The 17,843-nt window shown below is 52.6% G+C and overlaps 1 protein-coding gene across 1 annotated transcript; it reads left to right on the forward strand.

Annotated features, from left to right (window-relative positions):
• Positions 1 to 568: 568 nt before the first annotated feature.
• LPCAT4 (lysophosphatidylcholine acyltransferase 4) lies at positions 569 to 16,342 on the forward strand (the record flags this gene model as incomplete). The annotated part of the gene is made up of 14 exons (XM_084645936.1): positions 569 to 658; positions 6,458 to 6,600; positions 6,729 to 6,949; positions 11,137 to 11,249; positions 11,350 to 11,410; positions 12,522 to 12,580; positions 12,663 to 12,697; positions 12,843 to 12,897; positions 13,009 to 13,091; positions 13,773 to 13,898; positions 14,102 to 14,225; positions 14,803 to 14,901; positions 15,327 to 15,483; positions 15,918 to 16,342. 14 exons carry the CDS (start codon positions 569 to 571, stop codon positions 16,055 to 16,057), a joined length of 1,506 nt encoding a protein of 501 aa, XP_084502062.1. The 3' UTR covers positions 16,058 to 16,342.
• Between the last annotated feature and the right edge of the window lie 1,501 nt (positions 16,343 to 17,843).

Raw genomic sequence — 17,843 nt, forward strand, 5'->3', positions numbered from 1 at the left:
GACAGACAGGCAGACACAGGGCTGGAGGGACAGATGGGCATTGATGGACAGACATGGGGCTGGAGGGACAGACACAGCGATGGACAGACACATGGGGATGGATGGACTGGGGTGGGGCTGGAGGGGCAGAGGCAGGGATGGATGGACGGACAGACAGGCAGACAAAGAGCTAGCTGGACAGAAGGGCCACACACAGGGATGGATGGACAGACAGGCAGATGCATTGCTGGAGGGACAGACAGGGGGCTGGAGGGACAGAAGGGGATGGATAGACAGACGTGGGGCTGGAGGGACAGACACAGGGATGGATGGACAGACGGGGGGCTGGAGGGGCAAAGGCAGGGGTGGATGGAGGGACAGACAGGGGGATGGAGGGACAGACAGGGGGGTGGGTACAGGAGTGAGATGCTGCCTAAACCAGCCCGTAGCCCAGCCCCTTGAGCCCGGGACACCACGCCCTGGTCCCGCCCCCCCCCCTTGTCCGTCTGTCCGTCCCTCCCATCACTTAGGCCCTGGCTCCGGCGGCAGCCACAGCTCCCAGCCCGGAGGGGGCGGGGTGGGGGCAGCGATGGAGGGGGGCAGCGGGGGCCGGGACGGGGGGGGCGCCCCCAACCCCTTCGTCCACGAGCTGCGGCTGACGGGGGCGCAGAGAGCCAAGGTTAGGGGCAGGGGGGTGGGGCTGGGGGGTGTTTGGGAGATGTCTGTGTTAGGGGCGGGGGATGGGGGCTCCCAGTCTCCGTGGGGGGATGGGAGGGGATGGAGGTGTATTGGGGGCATCCCAGTGTCTGAGGGGATGGGAGGGGATGGAGGTGTATTGGGGGGCTCCCAGTGTCTGGGGGGATGGGAGGGGATGGAGGTGTACTGGGGGGCTCCCAGTGTCTGGGGGGATGGGAGGGGATGGAGGTGTACTGGGGGGCTCCCAGTGTCTGGGGGGATGGGAGGGGATGGAGGTGTACTGGGGGGCTCCCAGTGTCTGAGGGGATGGAGGTGTACTGGGGGGCTCCCAGTGTCTGGGGGGATGGGAGGGGATGGAGGTGTACTGGGGGGCTCCCAGTGTCTGGGGGGATGGGAGGGGATGGAGGTGTACTGGGGGGCTCCCAGTGTCTGAGGGGATGGAGGTGTACTGGGGGGCTCCCAGTGTCTGGGGGGATGGGAGGGGATGGAGGTGTACTGGGGGGCTCCCAGTGTCTGGGGGGATGGAGGTGTACTGGGGGGCTCCCAGTGTCTGGGGGGATGGGAGGGGATGGAGGTGTACTGGGGGGCTCCCAGTGTCTGGGGGGGCGGCAGTGTCTCGTGGGCTCGGGGGTGCGGATGCGGCAGCCTCCCTGGCTGGTTTTTAGCGCAGGCTGCGCTGCGGGGAGCCGGGCCCAGCGCAGGGGGGCCGGGACCGCCCCAGATCTGGGGGGCCCGGGTACGGGGGCGCGGCGGTCCCGCTGCCGGGCGGGAGGAGCCGGGCATCTGCTTCCATTTCCCTTTCTGTTTCGTTTTCCTCTGGTTTATTTACATCCTGTTTCTCTAGAGGCTCTTCCCGAGGCAACGCCCCAGCCCTGCCCGGTGCCCCTCACTCCCGACCCGCAGCCCCCTGGGATCGCAGCCCGGCCCCCCCACCCCAACACACACAGCCCCAGGGCTGGCAGGATTTTCCCACAGGCTGTACAGTGGCCCCTCACATGGCTTTAGTATCTGTAGGCGTCAGTTCTGCTGGAGGGTTTGGCATCTCTGGCTTAGGGGCCTCCTGTCTCCAGCCAGTGCACTGAGGGCCAGATCCCCGCGGGGTGTGTGTGTGTGTGTGTGTGAATGGGCCCTTGCTGCACCCGGGTCCAGGGGCCGGTCTGGACCAGCTAAGCAGCTGTGTCTGGTTTACCTCGTTATTTTACTGTCACTATTATTGTGTTATTTCACATTAATCCATCCATCCGCATGGCCCCATCTCTCTGTCTCTCTCTCTCTCACTGTACACCCCCTATGCATCCCATGAAGTGAGCTGTAGCTCACGAAAGCTCATGCTCAAATAAATTGGTTTGTCTCTAAGGTGCCACAAGTCCTCCTGTTCTTTATACACCCCCTGCATTTATCAATCTTTCTCCATTCTCAGCCTCTCCATTTCCACCTTCCAACTTCCCATATCCTCTCTGTCCCCCCTCACAGCCCCCCTTGTTGTACCCCCTGCCTTCCCCTGCGGGAGAGGGCTTGCTCTGCTCTAACAGGCCCTCTGCTCCAGGGTTATTATAGGTCAGACATTGAGGGGGGTCCCTTGGGGGGGATGCGGAGGAGCACATGCCAGGGATGCTGTATTCCTAATTAGTAGACTTAATATTTCTGTCTGGGAGTGTTGCTATGGGGCCTAAGGGGGTTAGGTGCTATGGGAGCTTGGATTATATTTGCTGGGAGCAGCCATCTGCCATTCCAAAGAATCCCTATTAGCAATAACCGTAGATTATTATGAGCAACATATCAATATTATTCCAGAAAAAAATATTTCAGACATAAATAAATCAAATGTATTCATTTTGACAGCTTTGAAGCAAACCGTTTCAGTCTTTTCAGGATTCCCAGGGTGCTAGCTGCAACTGACAATCAAAAATCTCTATTAATCGTAGCGATGAATACAATCATTAACTGTATCCATTCTTTTAATTTGCAGCCATTGGGATCAAGTCAAATCCTAGAGTTTCCATTATTAAGAAATTATAGAGTTTCCCTATTCTAAGCCCTAATAAACAGATTATTTTCACTTGCCATTAGCTGGGAAATTCCTCTTATTAATAAATAGGGTTAATATTCATACTGTTAGTCCATTTTTAGCAGACATGGGTAGCAAAACTCTGCTCAGATAATATTGAGGGCTAATCCTTGATTTCGAACCAAGGGGGGCTAAGTCAAATCTAGAGATCCCCTATTAATGATGAATTAGCCTTAATACGCCAATTATTTCCATTTGGGGTCATCTAGGATCCCACTGTGTAAAATCCCTGTTAATAATCATTATTTCTCTAATTCATATTGCTGTTTAATTTTGAGTCATCTGACATTGACACTAAAGATGGATAATTATTCATTTGGTTTGCGTCTCTTGGGGTGACATGAATTATTATTTATTAGGTGTATTACGGTAGCACTATCAGACCCAGTCATGGACCAGGACCCTGTTGCATCAGGCTCTGTACATTGTTTATTAGGTGTATTACGTAGGAACCCCAATTGTGACCCAGGACGCCAGGTTCTGTTAATTATTTATTAGGTGCATTACGGTAGCGCCTAATAGCCCTGGTTGTGGGCGATCTCTGCCCCAAAGAGCTCAGAGTCAATGGTTCTTATCCAATGACTCGGGTTTCTGCATTAGTCATTATTAACCTTAATATTTGTATTACTGCAATTGGGCTTCAGCTGGCCTGGCGTGTCTCACTGGGCTGCTATTAATGACAGAGAGGGAGGGTTGGAGCGTTACTGAGTGTTATTCATTCGTGTGGTATCTGCAGGAGTTGACCGGATGAAATTGCCCCAGAGTTATTAACCTCTCCCTAACCCATCTCCCAACTTTATGCTAGGATGCCTCACCCTGTTGACGAGCGTGGGGTGCCCACTTTCTGGAATATGACAATTTATCATTACTATTACAAGTGTTTATTTCCACTGCAAACACTTGGCCTCGGGCTCACCTTTGTGGCTGCTAGTAACGTCGAGCTCGTGTGTAGGTGCAGGCAGAATTCAGCATTTACTTTTGCATCCATTGAGTTTGAATACCGCAAGTCCTGGAGTGTCTCTAATCATAATTATTGGCCTCAATATTAATATAATTTCCATTTGCCATTAGCTGGCATAGACTGCCTCCTATTCTGAGAACCCTCTAGTATTAATAACTGTTTAACTTTGAATATTATTATTATTATTATTATTAGGTATTAGCGTATTAATTTGTTAGTTTTGCAGACAGACAAACTTGTTACTAATCAATATCCTGATTATGAATTGTATTTCATTTTGTATTGGCTTAGATCAAGGGCGGAGACTCGACCTTAAAGTTAATCATACTAATTATTCTTGGTGCTAATTAGTTATGCATCTTCAGAGATCGAATGGGTCACATCCTGAAGTTTGTGTATTAAGAACAATTATCCGTAAAAAAAATATTTCCATTTGGAGTCAAAGTACCTTAGCCATTTCCTATTCTGATGAAACTGAACTCACAATATTTATCTTTATTACTAACATTATTAGTTCATGTTGTGTCAGGTGGGACTGGCCACAAAGATGCTGAGTTTATTAACTATTATTAGAGCTGGGTTTTCAGCTGAACCCTTTTTCAGTGAAAAATAACACTGAAATATTGAGTGGATTCATGTCGATTTGACCAAATTGTTTCTTATAGCAACAAACAAACTGAACAAATATAAATCAAGTTGGGTTCATGCTGACGTTTTGGAAACACAATGTTTTGATTTTCTGGGTCTCGCTTTGAAATGTCCTTTCATTTTAGTTTCTTGTTTTTATTTTATTGTTATTTTAGAAAAGAGCCAAAAGTGTTTAACCATGGTCAGAATATAAACAAAATGGGTCGTTTGACCCCCAACAAAAAGAATGGCCATTTTCGGTCTAATTGAACCAAATTACTTTTCCCAAAGAGATGCCCAAATCCCTAATTCTTCCCGTTGTAATTATTATTGTTAATCATTTAATTCAGCAACTGCTAGGGTTGTCTAGATCAAATTTTGATGTTTCTCTATGAAAAATGGACTATTATTGTTTATGAAATCTCAGTGCTGCAAAGGTGTATTCAAAGTATATAAAGTTCGGAACAAGGACGAGATTTCAGAGCCCTTAAAAATGTATCCTTTGGTGCCTCAGTTTCCCTCTGTGCCATCATTTAAGGTGTGCAATTTGAGGCAGTTCTGACTATTAAAATATAGGAAATGAAAAGTTATAGCAACGTAAAATACACAGCAAGTATCCCAGAGTAGGTTATATTGACAACATCAATTGTTTTATTATTAATGCTAATAAAGTTTTGTGTGAATTGGAGGTTGATCCAGTGATAGCCGAGAATTTCTACTTTAATAATATTTATGATGATGATTAGTACAGGCCTTGAATTAGCAAAGTACTGACGTAAGCATCTTGTATTATTATTTATTAATCATTAACTGGGGTTGCACCTGGCTGCGTAGGGGACTGTGTGGAGCTGTGATTAGTATAATTAGCATATGTATTAATAATGATGCAAACAGACAGAAGGAGATTGATGAATCTGGCCCCGGATGTCAAATCGTTTTCAGAAAACGGACCACAAAACACAAACCGTGCAAAAAAGCCAAAAGAAACCCAAAAAAGCCCCAGATCAAATGGAATCAACAGCATCCCTATGTACCCAGTGAAGGAAAACACACATGCAAACAAGTACAGAAAATAAACAAACACACAAATAGTAAATCACACCATACACAACACACACATAAGCTGTTTGTGTACTAACAAACAGAAAATGACACAAAATATTCAAACACACAAACATCCACAGTACACAAAACAGCTAAACACACAAACAGGAAATAGCACAGTACACACAAAACATACACAATAAACACATGACAATAACAACTAAACAAGAAAACAGAAAATAACATAAAACATCCACAGTGCACCCACAACATCCATAATACACAAAACAACTAAAAATGCAAACAAAAAATAACACAATACACACAAATCCACAGTACACAAAACAATTAAACACAGAAACCGAAAATAACCCAATAAACCAAAAACATTCACTGTACATAAAAAATGAAACAAACAGAAAATAACATGACACACAAAACATACACAAACACACAACGTGCACACACAACAACTAAACAAACAGAAAATAACACAAAACATTCACAAGACACAAAACATTTGCAGTGTACAAAGTACTTGCACACACAAACAGAAAATAACGCAATACACACACAAGACTTACACAGTGCACGCACGCACACACACAGAGCAACAGGCATGTGTAACCCAAGCTAACATAGCATGGCTCAAAATCACTGTGACTGTGTTACATGTACTCAGGCCTTTGGAACTCCCTGCTACATGATCACAACCCCTGCCCAATCCCCTGCTGACAGCTGCCCCTTGGCTGCCATCCTGGGCCTGTAACTCCTCCCTGGGGCTCCCCTTCTCTGCCCTGTGGGCGTGAGCCCCAGGACAGTACACACTAAGGAGACAGTGCTCTGTGTGGTGTGTTGTGGGGAGTCCTTGGGCTTGGCTCCTTTCAATGAGGCCAGGCCCAGAAAACCTGCCAGGCTGGGTGAACTCTGTGTGTATGTGTGTGAGTGCGGGACCCTGCTGCCTCCTGCTGGTGGAGATAAGCCCTACAATGCTGACCTGAGGGGATCCTGTCACCCGCACTGCCCAGAGGCGCCCGGGCAGTCAGTGTTGGGGGGTTGATGTTTCTCCCATTGGTTTGCAGTTCTACCTACTGGGAACGGTGCTGGCCCCACTCCGCGTGGCCTTGGCCTTCATTGTCCTCTTCCTCATCTGGCCTTTCGCGCTGCTCCAGGTGCTGCACAGGTCCGAGGAAGAGCTGAAAGAGCCGCTCATGGACTGGAGGAGGTAAGAGACCACCCGCCCCCTAACCCCCACCACACACTGCTGGTGTCCCTCAATCCTGACCCACAGCCCCCTGCTAGCCCAGCCCTGTGCTTCCCCCACATCCACCATTTCCATCTCTCCCGTTTCAGCTCCATCTCCTACAGCTCCGTCTACCTCCTGAGCCGCTTGATGTTCTTCCTCCTCGGCTTCATGCAGATCCGGGTGCGGGGGCAGCGGGCATCACGCTTGGAGGCCCCGATCCTGGTGGCCGCCCCCCACTCCACCTTCTTCGACCCCATCATTCTGCTGCCGTGTGACATTCCCATGGTGGTCTCCCGCACGGAGAACCTCCATGTGCCTGTCATTGGAGGTGAGGGGCTGCGAAGATGGGCCATTCCCTTGCATGGTCTGCCCATTAGATGATGCCAATGGGCGACGTTAGGGTCATCGGATGGAAGGGTCCATTGGATGATGCCTGTTGGGGTCATTGGATGGACGAGAACCCTGGGGTGGGGAGGGGAGATGGGCCCTTCCTTTGCACGGTCCCCATGGAGCACGGTGGGGAGGCGGGCCCTTTCATTGCATGGTCTCCCCGTTGGATGATGCCATTGAGGGACCTTGGGGTCATTGGATGGAAGGGCCCATGCTAGAGTGGGGTGGGGATATGGGCCCTTCCATTGGATGGTCTCCCCATTGGATGGTTCCCCCCATGGGACCCTTCCAGAAGGAGCATCCCAGTCATGGGTGGGAATGGGGAGCAGGGTCCATGGGGCTCCAGCTACAGGGGGATGGGGCAGGAAGTGGGTGTTACCAGCGTTGCCTGTTAGTTTGGGGTATGCTCATTTATTAGGGTTACTCTTCTGGTTGGGGGGAGGGGGGTTCTCTACTTCTATCAATGTACTGCTTGTGTCACTTGTGTTCTCATACAGAGCTCTACTTCTCCCTGCTGCAAGTTCCCTCCCAATGGAGCCATCCTGCAGGACCGAGGTTCCCCAGGGCTGGGTTCTTCCAGTCCCAGAATCAGACAAACACACACACACACATTAACAGAGCATTTCTGAGAGGACCAGGTTAATCAGCACTCCCAAGCCGACCCCTTATATGTCCCTGGACCTAGCAGGCTGGGTCGAGCAGCACTTCCAAGCTGCCACCCTCATACATCCCAGGGTCAGCACGTTTCTATCCCCACTTTCACATTACAATTGTTCTGGTTGTAACCCACTTGATGAGCAAACCCCCCCGGCGTTTTGGGCACGTCAGGGATCTTTTAGCTTAGGAATGAGGCGCGTTGCAGCAGAGCGAATGGGGAAACCAAAAAACACCCATGAGAGAGAGAGAGAGAAGCAACCAGTTTAACCATGGAAGTTATTAACCATAGGGGAGCCAAACAAACAAAACAGTTATAATATTAAATCTAACTTAATTTTGATTCTAAAAGTCATGTTTAGAAAACTATAACTGGTCACACAAGGCAGGGTCAGAAGGCTATACCTAGAGAGAGAGAGAGAGAGAGCTGGGTTCTCACCACTCCATGAAGTTGGAATCGATTGGGGGTCCCAGGTGTTGGTGGTAGCTGAGGGTCCGGAGGGCTGGAGACAGGCAGAGCCCCCAGGAGATCAGTCAGGAGACGATGAAGTCCCAGTGGAACTGCTACAGAGTTTGGATCCAGGCATCAGAACACTTACTTGAGCATGGGTAGGGGGTTTTGTAGAGAAACAACAATGGTTCAAGGGAGACACTAGATTTATGTGTAAACTGATGGCACAAGGGAGTATAAAAAAAAAAAGAAGCTTACAAGAAGTGGAAGACTGGACAAATGACCAGGGAAGAGTATAAAATATTGCTCAGGCATGCAGGAGTGAAATCAGGAAGGCCAAATCACACCTGGAGTTGCAGCTAGCAAGAGATGTTAAGAGTAACAAGAAGGGTTTCTTCAGGGATGTTAGCAACAAGAAAAAAGTCAAGGAAAGTGTGGGCCCCTTACTGAATGAGGGAGGCAACTTAGTGACAGAGGATGTGGAAGAAGCTAATGTACTCAATGCTTTTTTTGCCTCTGTCTTCATGAACAAGGTCAGCTCCCAGACTGCTGCACTGGGCAGCACAGCATGGGGAGGATGTGACCAGCCCTCTGTGGAGAAAGAAGTGGTTCGGGACTATTTAGAAAAGCTGGACGAGCACTAGTCCATGGGGCCGGATGCGCTGCATCCGAGAGTGCTAAAGGAGTTGGCGGATGTGATTACAGAGCCATTGGCCATTATCTTTGAAAACTCATGGCGATCGGGGGAAGTCCCGGACGACTGGAAAAAGGCTAATGTAGTGCCCATCTTTAAAAAAGGGAAAAAGGAGGATCCTGGGAACTACAGGCCAGTCAGCCTCACCTCAGTCCCTGGAAAAATCATGGAGCACGTCCTCAAGGAATCAATTCTGAAGCACTTAGAGGAGAGGAAAGTGATCAGGAACAGTCAGCATGGATTCACCAAGAGCAAGTCATGCCTGACTAATCTAATTGCCTTCTATGACGAGATAACTGGCTCTGTGGATGAGGGGAAAGCGGTGGACGTGTTGTTCCTTGACTTTAGCAAAGCTATTGACACGGTCTCCCACAATATTCTTGCCAGCAAGTTAAAGAAGTATGGGTTGGGTGAATGGACTATAAGGTGGATAGAAAGCTGGCTAGATTGTCGGGATCAATGGCTCCATGTCTAGTTGGCAGCCGGTATCAAGTGGAGTGCCCCAAGGGTCGGTCCTGGGGCCGGTTTTGTTCAATATCTTCATAAATGATCTGGAGGATGGTGTGGATTGCACCCTCAGCAAGTTTGCAGATGACACTAAACTGGGAGGAGAGGTAGATATGCTGGAGGGTAGGGCTAGGATCCAGAGGGCCCTAGCCAAATTAGAGGATTGGGCCAAAAGAAATCTGATGAGGTTCAACAAGGACAAGTGCAGAGTCCTGCACTTAGGACAGAAGAATCCCATGCACCGCTACAGACTAGGGACCGAATGGCTCGGCAGCAGTTCCGCAGAAAAGGACCTAGGGGTTACAGTGGACGAGAAGCTGGATATGAGTCAACAGTGTGCCCTTGTTGCCAAGAAGGCCAATGGTATTTTGGGGTGTATAAGTAGGGGCATTGCCAGCAGATCGAGGGACGTGATCGTTCCCCTCTATTTGACATTGGTGAGGCCTCATCTGGAGTATTGTGTCCAGTTTTGATCCCCACACTACAAGAAGGATGTGGAAAAATTGGAAAGAGTCCAGCAGAGGGCAACAAAAATGATTAGGGGACTGGAACACATGACTTATGAGGAGAGGCTGAGGGAACTGGGGATGTTTAGTCTACGGAAGAGAAGAATGAGGGGGGATTTGATAGCTGCTTTCAACTACCTGAAAGGGGGTTCCAAAGAGAATGGCTCTAGACTGTTCTCAGTGGTAGCTGATGACAGAACAAGGAGTAATGGTCTCAAGTTGCAGTGAGGGAGGTTTAGGTTGGATATTAGGAAAAACTTTTTCACTAGGAGGGTGGTGAAACACTGGAATGCGTTACCTAGGGAGGTGGTAGAATCTCCTTTCTTAGAAGTTTTTAAGGTCAGGCTTGACAAAGCTCTGGCTGGGATGATTTAGTTGGTGTTGGTCCTGCTTTGAGCAGGGGGTTGGACTAGATGACCTCCTGAGGTCCCTTCCAACCCTGATATTCTATGATTCTATGATTCTACCAAAGTTGTTTTGTTCAGGCTAGACAATGGGAACTGATCATTCCTGGCTTTGGGCGGTGTTCCTTGGAGGGAGCTCACAATGCAATTAGGGAGCTTCACTATTTTGGATACTAATGAAGGATTGATTACTAGAATTGGTCTGATAACTACCTAGCTGGGTATGTACAGGTGTGGGTTCATTAACATCTGGAGCAGAGATCCCCCATCATGCAGTGCGCTTCCCTGGTTTTCTGGTCCCAGAGTTCCATGCGGTTCTTGCCTTGGATTCTCTATTCTCCATTCTGTATGCTAATGGAGATGCCTCCCTGTCCCATCTTCAATGCAAATGAGGCTAGGGGAGTTTCCTTAATCCTGTTACCCTTATTCCAGGGGTTTAGGTGTGTCTCTCACTGCCTTTTCATTGCTTTTTATCTTTCTTCTGATCGATTTTGGTTCAAGCAGAGGCTGGCGGGGGGTCAGACAGGCTGGGTACTGCGCCCTGGTTCCCCAAGAACACAGAGCTGATAGGTAACAGTGGGGTACAGAGCTGGGTCCAGCGATATCTCATCCTCCCCATTTTGGTGGGTGTCTCCCCTAATGGGGACGGCACCATGGGTTTGGGGCAGGAGGGGGAGGGGTTGTGAAAGGAGGCAATGGGGAGTGGGTAAAAGAGGGGCTCGTGGATGGCAGCAGGGCAGAGGAGAGGAGGGAGGAGAGGGGATGGGGAGTGAGGGGAGGGGGAAGAGGCGGCCCCAGGGTGAGGACCTGTGGTGGCTCCATTGGGGTTGGGTGGCAGCAGGTGGTGGTGGTGGGTCTGTCCCCTTCCCAATGGCCTGGCCCCCTCACCCATTTCTCTGCCACCCTCAGCCTTGCTCCGGTTCAACCAAGCCATCTTGGTGTCCCGCCATGACCCAGCCTCTCGCAAGAAGGTGGTAGAGGAGGTGAAGAGACGGGCCACATCCCAGGGAAAATGGCCACAGGTGAGACTGGTCCCCCCCCCGCAATTCCCATCCCTTCCCCTGGATCACCCCCCCCTTCCCCTCCCGGGTATCTGACACTCTCCCCTTTACTCTCCCCCAGGTGCTCTTCTTCCCCGAGGGGACTTGCTCTAACAAGAAAGCCTTACTGAAGTTTAAGCCAGGTATGAGGCATGGCAGCACAGCCTGGCTCACACAAGGGTGTGGGGGAGTAGGGCGACCCCCACCCTGGGACCTCCTTCCCGCTGGCCAAGCAGGGCCTGGGTGTAATGACTCTCGAGCCCAGAGACTCCTCCCTGCGGGGTTGGGCCTGGGGGGGTGAGATTGGCAGTTGGAGCTGCAGGAAACTCCAGTGTGAGCAGCGCAGTTGCACTGGGTGTGGTGGGAGGAAACGTCGTTGTGGAACACAGTGTAATCCCCTGTATATGGTAAGGGTAAACCTGGAGTAATCTACAGCATGGATTGAGAGTAGCGATGCCATTTGAAGCACAGACTTAAACCTGGAGTAAACCTGGAGTAACACGCTGTGTGTATTGAGAGCAGATGCTCTGTTTGAAGCACAGAGTAAACCTGGAGTAAACTTTGAGTAACATGCTGTGTGAATCAAGAGCAGCAGCTCTGTTTGAAGCACAGAGTAAATCTGGAGTAAGATGCTGTGTTTATTGAGAGCAGCTGCTCTGTTTGAAACATAGAGTAAACCTGGTGTAAACCTGGAATAACTCACTGTGTGGATTGAGAGTAGCTGCTCTGTTTGAAGCACAGAGTAAACCCAGAACAATCATCAGTGTAAATGTGGCCAGTCTCAGGGCAATTCTAGAGAACCAATCTATGTAAACTGAAATGTGAACCTCAATGTAAATGTAGAGCAGCCTTAGTGTAAATGCTGGCTAACCCCCAATGTGTGAAGCTAGAAGAAGCAGAGAGTAACCTCAGTGTCAATCTAGAGTAACCCTCCAAGTAAACGCTGCAAAAATCCACTGTAAAGCTAGAATCAGTGTAAATGTGGAGTAGCCATCCGAGTAAACACTGTGTAAACTTAGAGTTACCCAAGTGTAAACCCAGAGCAAATGACAATAACCCACAGGGTGAGTCTCAGTGGAAAGGCTGTTAACCTCTCTGTGTGCCTGACATAACTCCTTGCGTGTGTGTATGGCCACAGGTGAGACTGGTCCCCCCTCACAGGTGACACTGTAACACCCTACACCTCTCTCTGCATCTCCGTGTAAATCCAGAGTGAAAGCCTTGGTGTAAACAGGTTGTCTCTCTCTCTCCCAGGTGCCTTCATTGCCGGGGTTCCTATCCAGCCCATCCTTGTCCGGTACCCCAACAGCCTGGTGAGTGTCTGGCAGGGACAATGGGCTGGGTGGATGGTGTGGTCGGGCCGCACAACCAACGCCTCTGTTCTTCTCTTGGCAGGACTCGACAACCTGGGCGTGGCAAGGCCCCGGAGTGTGAGTTATGCATGGGGGAGGGGGTCTATCTGTCTCTTGCCCCTTGCTGGAAGGAATGAGCCCTGCTGTGTGTCTGTCTGTCTGTCTCCCTGCTGTACTCTTGGACTACTAACTTGGGGTGTCATGTCTCTCTCACCCTCGCCAGGCTCAAAGTCATCTGGTTGACGGCATCACAACTCTGCACCACCGTGGAAGTGGAGGTGAGATTGCACAGCACCCCCTAGTGCCGTTCCAGGGCAGTAGGGCCAATGCCCCACAGCTGAGCTCCCCACACACTCCCTGCTGCCCCCTAACCCCCTCGTCTTTTGCAGTTCCTCCCCGTCTATCAGCCCAGCGCTGAGGAGAGCATCAACCCCACCCTTTATGCCAGCAATGTGCAGAGAGCCATGGCCCGGTGAGTGGCCCTGTTGGGGGGCTGACTGGGCTCCCCTTGGGGGTCACTGCAGGGGGGTAGGATGGGGGGCCCCCATGGGGTTTGGCAAGGGATATTGGGATAAGGCGGTGGTGGGGAGGTTGGCGTGAGGCACCGGGGGGTGGGCCTAGGGTGTCTGGGTTATGTGGGGTGTGGCGTTCATGGGAGGGGCACATGGTACCAGAGAGTTGGTGTGAGGGGGCCGTGGGCAGCAATTGTCACAGGATCCCTGGAGGCAGGTGAGGGGAGCATGGGAGGGCATGGGGGGGTTGGTGTTTGGGGCCTCAGGGGATTGGCATGGCTACAATGTAGGGGATGGTGGGTTATCAGGGTACTCAGATGGGGTTGAAGCAGGGAATATGGGGGTTGGGCCATTTAGGAGTATGCAGATGAGTTGGCATGGGGGTCCTTGGAGGGGTTGGCAGGGGGGTTATGGGGTCAGCATGGCCACATGGAAAGTTTTTCGGGAGGTTATGCGGGGTCAGTGCTCTGAGGGGTATGCAAGGGGTATGTATGAGGGGTTGGAGGGAAGTACATGGGTTGTTTGGGGTATGGGGGTTGGGGCACTGTAGTGGGTACAGTGGGGTTAGGGGCACTCGGGGGGACACAATGGGGGGCTCGGTGTGGGGGGGACCCCTCGGTCTGACCCTTGTCTCCCCGCAGGGCGCTGGGCATCCCGGCCACCGAGTGCGAGTTGGTGGGGACCCTGCCAGTGCGGGCGGTCGGGCACCTGCGAGTGGCGCTGGAGCCCCGGCTCTGGGAGCTGGACAGGGCACTGCGGAGGGCCAGGTGTGGGGCCGGGAGACAGAGGGAGGGAGGGAGGAGGAGGTGTGGGGAGGTTGGGAGAAGAGGGGAGGGGTGGCAATAGAGGCGGGGGAGGATGGATGGGCAGTGGGGAGGGACAGACAGAGGGACAATGCTATGTTGGGGGTGGGGCTGTGCTGCCCCGTGTCTCTGACCCCTCTTCCCCCCCCATCGGGATCCCCCTGCAGGTGGATCACGGGGGGCAACCTGCCTGACGGTGGAGCAGGGACTCTGGGGTGCCAGGAACTTGCCCGCTGGCTGGGGCTGCCCCACCCTGAGGCGCCTGAGGGGCTCTGTGCCTACTTCCAGCAGGTACCGGGGGGCAGGAAGGGAGCAGGAGAGGGCTGAGGAGGAGAGCTCCCCAGGAGCGGGGAATGGAAGGGGATTGCCCAGGGACTGGGGGAAATTGCCCCTGGGTGGAGAGGGGAGAGGAATTGCTCCAGAGGTGGGGGACTGGGATTGCTCAGGGGGCGGTTGGGGGAGGGGAATTGCCCCAGGGTTGGAGGAGGGGAGGTGAATTGCCTCAGGGGTTGGAGAATTGCCCCGGGGTCAGGAAGGAGAACTGATCCTGGAGTTGGGGGAGAGGGGGAGAATTGCCGGAGGGGGTGAGGAATTGCCCTAGGTGTGGTAGGGGAGAAGGGGATTGCCCCAGAGTGTGGGGAATTGCCCCAGGGTGGGAGAGGGGAGGGTGATTGCCGCAGAGGTGGAGAATTGCCCCAGGGGGTGGGAAATTGCCCCTGGGGTCAGGGAGGGGAATTGCCCCAGGGGTGGGGGAGGGGTAGGGAGGGGGATTGCCCCGGGGTGCATAGGAGTGCACCCTGGGCAGAGGAAGGGCTTGTGGGGGGCTCTGTGTCCAGAAGTAATCCCCATCTGTGTGTCTGTCCACAAGGACCCGGGGGGTGCCGTGGATGCCCGGGCGGTGCGGCTGGCCCTGCAGGCGCTGGAGGGGGGACGCAGCCCCGAGGACCTCACGCTCCTGGCCTTCGAGGTTGGGGGCAGGGAGTGGGGGAGGGGCTTTGGCAGGAATCGGGCAGGGATGAGGCTATGGGGGGTTGGGTTGGGAGTATGTGGGGGAGGGGTCTGGGAGGGTATGTGTGGGGATATAGAGGGTGGGGCGGGGGAGGCTGGGGTTGGAGGATGTGCAATGGGGGAGTATGTGTGGGGGATATGGAGGGTATCTGGGAGTGCGGGGGGATCTAAGGGCTGAAGGGAGATATGGGGGCTGTGGGTGAGGGTATCTGGGGGATGTGGAGAGGATGAAGGGGCTGTGGGGGATATGGGGCTCTGGGTGGCGTATATCTGGGAGTCATGGGCGGGGGGATATGGGAGCTGTGGGGGGAGTATTGGGGGACTGGGGACATGGGGATTGTGCGGTCTTTCTCCCGCTCACACCATCTCTCCCCCTCCCCACAGCTATTCTGCGAAAGGGGGGCCGGGCAGGGGCCCCCACGCCTGTCCCGGGAGGGTTTCTGTGCCATCCTGCGCCTGCTGCTGGGGACGCCCTGGGCCGACGGAGCCAAGCTCTACACTGCACTGGGCGGGGCTGAGCCCCACCACGGGCTGAGCATCGGTGAGCACCCCCGGATAGATGGGGGGCCTGGCAGACAGACAGATGGGGGTGGACCGGCAGACAGACAGCTGGGGGGACCCAGAAGACAGACAGACAGATGGGTAGACAGAGAAACTGACATGGGGGGAAGAAGAGAGAGAAAGAGAGGGAGGCTAAACATGCAAGGCAGACAGACAAACAGACAAGAGGATAGGGCAGAAAGATGGACAGACAGACAAGAGGGCAGATAGATGGACGGAGAGACAGACGAGAGGGCAGACAGATGGATGGACGGTCAGACAGACGGATGGAAGAGAGGGCAGACAGACAGAAAGGTGGATGAACAGACTGATGGATGGGGAAGGGGGCAGATAGACGGACGGACAGATGGACAGATGGGTGGCCGAGCCAGCCCAGTGGCTATTTCTCCCTCTCCTTCATTCTCTCCCTGCCAGGTCAGTTCCAGGATTTCGCCCTGTGTCACCCCGACTATGCTCCGCTGTTCAGCACCTACCTGTGCCTCCCGGTGTCCGCCCGCCGAGCCCACGCCCCCCATGCCAACGGCCTCTCCCCCGCCAAGAGTAAGGCAGACTGAATCACGCCCCACCCTCACCATACAGTGACACCCCTTCCCCAGCACACTCGCTACCCGGGACACACCCAGCAACTCAGGGCTTCAGGAAATGGGGAGGAAACAGCCAATTTTGGGGGGAGGGGAGGTTATTTTATTTTCATTATTTTGGAATTTATTTTATTTTTTGGAGTGAAGCGGATGGGCTGGGTTTTTTCTTCTGTTTTGTAAAATGCAAACAAATGCTATTTTATATATCAAATATCTATATCTCTATGAAAATATTATATATATATACACACACACTAACTTTTAAAGCAAAGGCAGTTTTGATCTGCGTTCCTTGGAAAAGAGGGTGTCGGAGGGCCTTGTGGCTGGGCCTTCACATTTAATACAGTGGTTTCAAGGTCATCTTCATGCCACATCGTGAAACTTCAATGGTGGTTTCAAGGGGGCCCCTTGGAACAATACCGAAGAATTTCCAAATCTAAGGTAATTACCCTGATCCAGCCCCAGGGCAGGGGGCTGGCTGGCTCGGGGCGGGGGGCGGGAAAGGGACACAGCCCTGGGTAGCCCCCTCAGCAGGACCCCAGTCTCAGGGTTGCCAGAGATGGAGCTGGATTCATGACATCATGATGGGGCCAAAAATATTGATCCAAATCCCTTTAATCAACTCAGTAAATGACAAGGTTGCTCTGCCCCCGGCACTGTGTTTCCTAATGGTGGGTCCATTCAACAGGAAGCAAATCAGTGTCCTCTGCTTCACCTTCTACGCTCCAGGAGGCGGGACTTTGAGAGTTGGGAGGAGTTGGCTCCTCAGCATGCCAAGGGATGGGGCGGTTTTCTAGCCAGTGAGGACTCTCCATTTCATCCTCAACGTTCCACGGGACAGGGGGATCTGCCAGAGTGCTCTTTGTTTCATCCTCAACATTCAAAAGGGTGGGGCTTGGGGGAGAGAGGGCCCAGCAATTGGCTGAAGAAGGAATTTAAGGCATCCACAAATATCCCTAGCTGGAGCTTTTCAGCCAATTGTAGTCAATCCTCATCATGGCCGCCCTCTCTCATTGGCTGCGCAGGCGCTTGCTCCTCCTGGCGGCCATATTGTCGCTCCTCCTCTTATGGCTGCGCCGAACGCCTGTGTCCATGGCATGTGACCCGTCGAGCACCCCATCTGGGCACAGCCGTGTGGAGCGTCTCCTCATGGGATCCCATCTCACTGGCTCCCAAGTTGGGGAGAGGACTCTGCCGTGGGACCCCACTCGGTCCCTCGGGGCAGGGGCAGAGCCAACAGGTCTCTTGGGACTGGAGAGATGGAGTTTCGATGCCAACAGAGAGGAAAAAATGGACAGCTCTTCATCATCTCCATCATCATCATGATGTTTCCCAGCATCCTCCATGCTCCCCGGGGGAAATTCTGAGCTGGCCATCTTGGAAGGGCCATCGCCCATGGCTGAACTGGCCTCTCCAGCCTCCTTTCCATCATCCCTTGAACTGGTCCCATTGCCACAGCTCCTGGTAGCTCCTGCCTCACATTGTCCTGGATCTCCAGGTCCGGCCATGGTTCTGACTCCAGTGCCTTCACTGTTGCCACCATCTTGGAGGTGAGGCTGTCTTGACCCCATCTCTATTGCGAATCTCCATTCTAGCTCTGCTCGGTGACTGGACTCAGTGTCTGAAGCCACCCGGGCCTCAGTAGGTCCCTTCAGGCCACTCAGGCCAAGCAGAGATGGGTCAGGACGCTGGCCGTGAATGTTGGACACTGGTGGCAATTTACCCTCCCCTCGCCCATCAGCACCCAGAGGGTCAGCAA

This window comes from Lepidochelys olivacea (genome assembly GCF_965140295.1).
Source record: "Lepidochelys olivacea isolate rLepOli2 genome assembly, chromosome: 13".
In the NCBI taxonomy this organism is placed as follows: Eukaryota; Metazoa; Chordata; order Testudines; family Cheloniidae; genus Lepidochelys; species Lepidochelys olivacea.